The 8202-nt window shown below is 53.3% G+C and overlaps 1 protein-coding gene across 1 annotated transcript in view; it reads left to right on the top strand.

The window, feature by feature from the left end:
• LOC140997584 (haloacid dehalogenase-like hydrolase domain-containing 5) overlaps window positions 1-8202 on the top strand; it is a 10081-nt gene extending 1879 nt beyond the window's left edge. The window contains exons 3-9 of the mRNA XM_073467532.1: window positions 1915-2027; window positions 2225-2318; window positions 2842-2875; window positions 2963-3137; window positions 3298-3474; window positions 7395-7572; window positions 8005-8202. Of these exons, the coding sequence (XP_073323633.1) occupies window positions 1915-2027; window positions 2225-2318; window positions 2842-2875; window positions 2963-3137; window positions 3298-3474; window positions 7395-7572; window positions 8005-8202 (969 nt within the window). The remainder of the gene's footprint in view (window positions 1-1914; window positions 2028-2224; window positions 2319-2841; window positions 2876-2962; window positions 3138-3297; window positions 3475-7394; window positions 7573-8004) is intronic.

Raw genomic sequence — 8202 nt, 5'->3', positions numbered from 1 at the left:
AGAGGACAGACAGGTGGAGGACAGACAGGTAGAGGACAGGCAGGTGGAGGACAGACGGGTAGACGACAGACAGCTGGAGGACAGACGGGTAGAGGACAGACAGATGGAGGACAGACAGGTAAGAGGACAGACAGGTGGAGGACAGACAGATGGAGGACAGACGGGTAGAGGACAGACAGGTGGAGGACAGATGGGTAGAGGACAGACAGATGGAGGACAGACAGGTAGAGGACGGACGGGTGGAGGACAGACAGATGGAGGACAGACGGGTAGAGGACAGACAGGTGGAGGACAGACGGGTATAGGACAGACAGGTAGAGGACAGGCAGGTAGAGGACAGACAGGTGGAGGACAGACGGGTAGAGGACAGACAGGTGGAGGACAGACAGGTGGAGGACAGACGGGTGGAGGACAGACGGGTAGAGGACAGACAGGTGGAGGGCAGACGGGTGGAGGACAGACGGGTAGAGGACAGACAGGTGGAGGGCAGACAGGTGGAGGGCAGACGGGTAGAGGACAGACAGGTAGAGGACAGACAGGTGGAGGACAGACGGGTAGAGGACAGACAGATGGAGGACAGACGGGTAGAGGACAGACAGGTAGAGGACAGGCAGGTAGAGGACAGACAGGTGGAGGACAGACGGGTAGAGGACAGACAGGTGGAGGACAGACAGGTGGAGGACAGACGGGTGGAGGACAGACGGGTAGAGGACAGACAGGTGGAGGGCAGACGGGTGGAGGACAGACGGGTAGAGGACAGACAGGTGGAGGGCAGACAGGTGGAGGGCAGACGGGTAGAGGACAGGCAGGTAGAGGACAGGCAGGTAGAGGACAGACAGGTGGAGGACAGACGGGTAGAGGACAGACAGGTGGAGGACAGACAGGTGGAGGACAGACGGGTAGAGGACAGACAGATGGAGGACAGACAGATGGAGGACAGACGGGTAGAGGACAGACAGGTGGAGGGCAGACGGGTAGAGGACAGACAGGTGGAGGACAGACGGGTAGAGGACAGACAGATGGAGGACAGACAGGTGGAGGACAGACAGGTGGAGGACAGACGGGTAGAGGACAGACAGATGGAGGACAGACAGATGGAGGACAGACGGGTAGAGGACAGACAGGTGGAGGGCAGACGGGTAGAGGACAGACAGGTGGAGGACAGACGGGTAGAGGACAGACAGATGGAGGACAGACAGATGGAGGACAGACGGGTAGAGGACAGACAGGTGGAGGGCAGACGGGTAGAGGACAGGCAGGTAGAGGACAGGCAGGTAGAGGACAGACAGGTGGAGGACAGACGGGTAGAGGACAGACAGGTGGAGGGCAGACGGGTAGAGGACAGGCAGGTAGAGGACAGACGGGTAGAGGACAGACAGGTGGAGGGCAGACGGGTAGAGGACAGACAGGTGGAGGACAGACGGGTATAGGACAGGCAGGTAGAGGACAGACAGGTGGAGGACAGACGGGTAGAGGACAGACAGGTGGAGGGCAGACGGGTAGAGGACAGGCAGGTAGAGGACAGGCAGGTGGAGGACAGACAGGTAGAGGACGGACGGGTGGAGGACAGACAGGTAGAGGACAGGCAGGTAGAGGACAGACAGGTGGAGGACAGACGGGTAGAGGACAGACAGGTGGAGGGCAGACGGGTAGAGGACAGGCAGGTAGAGGACAGACAGGTGGAGGACAGACGGGTAGAGGACAGACGAGTATAGGACAGACAGGTAGAGGACAGGCAGGTATAGGACAGACAGGTAGAGGACAGGCAGGTAGAGGACAGACAGGTGGAGGACAGACGGGTAGAGGACAGGCAGGTGGAGGACAGACGGGTAGAGGACAGACAGGTGGAGGACAGACGGGTAGATGACTGTAGTCATGTGACCTGTCTCTCTCTCCCTCTCTCTCTCTCTGTAGATCGCCCCGGAGCAGGTCGTTCTTTCCCACAGTCCTTTGCAGATGTTGAAGAGTTTCCATGATAAATGTGTCCTGGTGTCTGGACAGGGTCCGGTCACAGACATCGCCAACACGTATCCTTCACACCTGACCTCTGACTGCCTTTGTTTCCATAGCAACAGCAGCCAAGGATCATGGGTACTGTAGTATTCAGAGACAGAATAACACAACAACAACAACAACGATTGAGGCTTGTGTTGTATGATGTGTGTGTTTTACACACTGAACAGTGTGACTGAGTGTGTGTTTGAAGTCTTGACCTCGTCGTCAGTTTGGGTTTTCAGAAGGTCGTGACCGTCGAGACCCTCAGAGAACATCACCCCCTGCTGGACATGGTGGACCACAACAGGAGACCAGAACTACTTGTGAGTGCTTCACCTGTGACAGGTGACCTCAGTTGACCTCAGGTTCTTCCTCTTTCTCACAAACTAGTTTTAAACTACTAATTTACTGAATCAGGTTGAAACGTTCAAACTGTAAACAGGAAGTCAGGAGCTGTAACATCTGTGTTCTGTGTATCAGTGTTATGAGCTGCTCGTCCTTCTTCCTCAGGTGTTGACTCTACAGTCTGTGGGTCAGTAACTCACGTTAAAACACGTCACCTCTCCAGTTCACTTTGTTTATGGTTAATAGTATGTTTTTGTATCATTTAGATAATTACGTAGGTGTTTTCAATTAGCGACATTAGCCTGTCAGTTAGCCTCGCTGGCTTCATAAACAGCTCTGTATACGCAGATTATGACAGAACCGTTCAGCCTTCGTTCTGATGTGTGATTTAAATCCCTCGTCCAGCAGCGAGGTCCGAGCTTTACCGCTCGCTTTCACTCCTCAGAGAGCAGCAGGTTTGTTTTGATATCTGATGATATTTGTGTGTTTGCTCTTTTTCAGTCGTCTCCTCTGCAGACGTTTCCTAGAATAGAAGGTAACACACGACTTTGTAAACAAGATATTAACATGTGAAAGAAACACAAAAATAAAAATAGTTTTCTGACTTCCTGTGTTGCCATAGCAATCATCTTGTTCGGGGAGCCAATCAGATGGGAGACCAACCTGCAGCTGCTGATTGACGTGCTCCTGACCAATGGGAGTCCAGGTTGTGAGTACAACGCTCAGCTGTCGGCCCAGCTGCCGGTGCTCGCCTGTAACATGGACCTGATGTGGATGGCAGAGGCCCCATCACCACGGTAACCAACACACCACTTCCTGTTAGCTCTCAGGTAGAGGGCGTGGCTCTACATTAATAAAAATGTTTGATTCTGTTTGGATGAATCACATCTCCCTCCAGACAGGATGCTCCTCCAGGTGGTCATGATGATCAGTTTTGACCCTGCTGTGTTGCCGTAGGTTTGGTCACGGGATGTTCATGCTGTGTCTGGAGTCTGTCTACAGGAAGCTGACGGGTCGAGAACTTCAGTACCAGGCGCTGCTGGGAAAACCAAGTCTGCTGACATACCAGTACGCTGAGCGCCAGCTGAGGCTGCAGAATTACAACCACAAGCTAACCACCATCTACACTGTCGGGTAACCAAACCATCCACAACACCACCAGACCATCTACAACACCACCAGACCATCTACAACACCACCAGACCATCTACACCACCACCAGACCATCCACACCACCACCAGACCATCTACACCACCACCAGACCATCCACAACACCACCAGACCATCCACAACACCACCAGACCATCTACACCACCAGACCATCCACAACACCACCAGACCATCCACACCACCACCAGACCATCTACACCACCACCAGACCATCCACAACACCACCAGACCATCTACACCACCACCAGACCATCCACAACACCACCAGACCATCCACAACACCACCAGACCATCTACACCACCACCAGACCATCCACAACACCACCAGACCATCTACACCACCACCAGACCATCCACACCACCACCAGACCATCTACAACACCACCAGACCATCTACACCACCACCAGACCATCCACACCACCACCAGACCATCTACAACACCACCAGACCATCCACAACACCACCAGACCATCCACAACACCACCAGACCATCTACAACACCACCAGACCATCTACACCACCACCAGACCATCCACAACACCACCAGACCATCTACAACACCACCAGACCATCTACACCACCACCAGACCATCCACACCACCACCAGACCATCTACAACACCACCAGACCATCTACAACACCACCAGACCATCCACAACACCACCAGACCATCCACAACACCACCAGACCATCTACAACACCACCAGACCATCTACACCACCACCAGACCATCCACACCACCACCAGACCATCTACAACACCACCAGACCATCTACAACACCACCAGACCATCTACACCACCACCAGACCATCCACAACACCACCAGACCATCTACAACACCACCAGACCATCCACACCACCACCAGACCATCTACAACACCACCAGACCATCTACACCACCACCAGACCATCCACAACACCACCAGACCATCTACACCACCACCAGACCATCCACAACACCACCAGACCATCCACAACACCACCAGACCATCTACACCACCACCAGACCATCCACAACACCACCAGACCATCTACACCACCACCAGACCATCCACAACACCACCAGACCATCTACACCACCACCAGACCATCCACACCACCACCAGACCATCTACAACACCACCAGACCATCTACACCACCACCAGACCATCCACACCACCACCAGACCATCTACAACACCACCAGACCATCCACAACACCACCAGACCATCCACAACACCACCAGACCATCCACAACACCACCAGACCATCTACACCACCACCAGACCATCTACAACACCACCAGACCATCCACACCACCACCAGACCATCTACAACACCACCAGACCATCCACAACACCACCAGACCATCCACAACACCACCAGACCATCCACAACACCACCAGACCATCTACAACACCACCAGACCATCTACACCACCACCAGACCATCCACAACACCACCAGACCATCTACAACACCACCAGACCATCTACACCACCACCAGACCATCCACACCACCACCAGACCATCTACAACACCACCAGACCATCTACAACACCACCAGACCATCCACAACACCACCAGACCATCCACAACACCACCAGACCATCTACAACACCACCAGACCATCTACACCACCACCAGACCATCCACACCACCACCAGACCATCTACAACACCACCAGACCATCTACAACACCACCAGACCATCCACAACACCACCAGACCATCCACAACACCACCAGACCATCTACAACACCACCAGACCATCTACAACACCACCAGACCATCCACACCACCACCAGACCATCCACAACACCACCAGACCATCTACACCACCACCAGACCATCCACAACACCACCAGACCATCTACACCACCACCAGACCATCTACAACACCACCAGACCATCTACAACACCACCAGACCATCTACAACACCACCAGACCATCCACACCACCACCAGACCATCTACAACACCACCAGACCATCTACAACACCACCAGACCATCCACAACACCACCAGACCATCCACAACACCACCAGACCATCTACAACACCACCAGACCATCTACACCACCACCAGACCATCCACACCACCACCAGACCATCTACAACACCACCAGACCATCTACAACACCACCAGACCATCTACACCACCACCAGACCATCCACAACACCACCAGACCATCTACAACACCACCAGACCATCCACACCACCACCAGACCATCTACAACACCACCAGACCATCTACACCACCACCAGACCATCCACAACACCACCAGACCATCTACACCACCACCAGACCATCCACAACACCACCAGACCATCCACAACACCACCAGACCATCTACACCACCACCAGACCATCCACAACACCACCAGACCATCTACACCACCACCAGACCATCCACAACACCACCAGACCATCTACACCACCACCAGACCATCCACACCACCACCAGACCATCTACAACACCACCAGACCATCTACACCACCACCAGACCATCCACACCACCACCAGACCATCTACAACACCACCAGACCATCCACAACACCACCAGACCATCCACAACACCACCAGACCATCCACAACACCACCAGACCATCTACACCACCACCAGACCATCTACAACACCACCAGACCATCCACACCACCACCAGACCATCTACAACACCACCAGACCATCCACAACACCACCAGACCATCCACAACACCACCAGACCATCCACAACACCACCAGACCATCTACAACACCACCAGACCATCTACACCACCACCAGACCATCCACAACACCACCAGACCATCTACAACACCACCAGACCATCTACACCACCACCAGACCATCCACACCACCACCAGACCATCTACAACACCACCAGACCATCTACAACACCACCAGACCATCCACAACACCACCAGACCATCCACAACACCACCAGACCATCTACAACACCACCAGACCATCTACACCACCACCAGACCATCCACACCACCACCAGACCATCTACAACACCACCAGACCATCTACAACACCACCAGACCATCCACAACACCACCAGACCATCCACAACACCACCAGACCATCTACAACACCACCAGACCATCTACAACACCACCAGACCATCCACACCACCACCAGACCATCCACAACACCACCAGACCATCTACACCACCACCAGACCATCCACAACACCACCAGACCATCTACACCACCACCAGACCATCTACAACACCACCAGACCATCTACAACACCACCAGACCATCTACAACACCACCAGACCATCTACACCACCACCAGACCATCCACAACACCACCAGACCATCTACAACACCACCAGACCATCTACACCACCACCAGACCATCCACACCACCACCAGACCATCTACAACACCACCAGACCATCTACAACACCACCAGACCATCCACAACACCACCAGACCATCCACAACACCACCAGACCATCTACAACACCACCAGACCATCTACACCACCACCAGACCATCCACACCACCACCAGACCATCTACAACACCACCAGACCATCTACAACACCACCAGACCATCCACAACACCACCAGACCATCTACAACACCACCAGACCATCTACAACACCACCAGACCATCCACACCACCACCAGACCATCCACAACACCACCAGACCATCTACACCACCACCAGACCATCCACAACACCACCAGACCATCTACACCACCACCAGACCATCCACAACACCACCAGACCATCCACAACACCACCAGACCATCTACAACACCACCAGACCATCTACAACACCACCAGACCATCTACACCACCACCTACACAGTCAGGTGCTCAACCTGTCCATAACATGTCAACACTGTGGCATAACCACCTGTCTTCTTCTTGTTGCCTAGCGACAACCTCATGACAGATATCTATGGTGCTAACCTGTACAACCGCTACCTGGCTGAGCAGCACACTGCCATGACAACCACTACCAAGCTTGTTGGCCAGGGAACAGGCAGTCAGGTGACGATGGTGGTGCCGGAGGAGGAGATGGTGTCTGCTGCTGCTCAGTGTCGCTCCATACTGGTAGGTTAACGAGTCAGACAGAGTTAACGAGTCAGACAGAGTTAACGACTCAGACAGAGTGAACGAGTCAGGACAGAGTTAACGAGTCAGACAGAGTGAACGAGTCAGGACAGAGTTAACGAGTCAGACAGAGTTAACGAGTCAGACAGAGTTAATGAGTCAAGACAGAGTTAACGAGTCAGACAGAGTATAAAGGCTCAATTAGAGATTCAGATTGATAAAAAGATGTATTAGCACATAAATGCAGACACAACACTGTCCTGATGTTCCTCCTCGTCTTACAGTCTCTCTACAGTCAGTAGATCTTTACTGTAAAATACTTTTAATACAACTATAAAAAATTATATTTGTTCATATATATAATTAATAATGACACAAAGTGATTGTGCTGGTCTGTTCACCCTAACACAGAGCTGCTCTACCTGTCCTCAGGTGTGCACCGGTGTCTATAACCCTCGCTCCCGGTTGCCTAGCGACCAGAGCAGCACAGTCACAGAGACAGTGTTTCATGGTCACAGAGACCTGGTCCTGGAGCCGGACCTGGTGGAGCCGAGTCACGTGGTGGAGGACGTGGAGGCTGCCGTCGACCTGCTCCTGCAGCAGGAGTGCTCCATCACCTCTGACACCTGA

This window comes from Pagrus major, chromosome 6 (genome assembly GCF_040436345.1).
Source record: "Pagrus major chromosome 6, Pma_NU_1.0".
In the NCBI taxonomy this organism is placed as follows: Eukaryota; Metazoa; Chordata; class Actinopteri; order Spariformes; family Sparidae; genus Pagrus; species Pagrus major.
The sequence above is the reverse complement of the archived record's forward strand: the minus strand, read 5'-3'. Positions and strand labels throughout refer to the sequence as shown.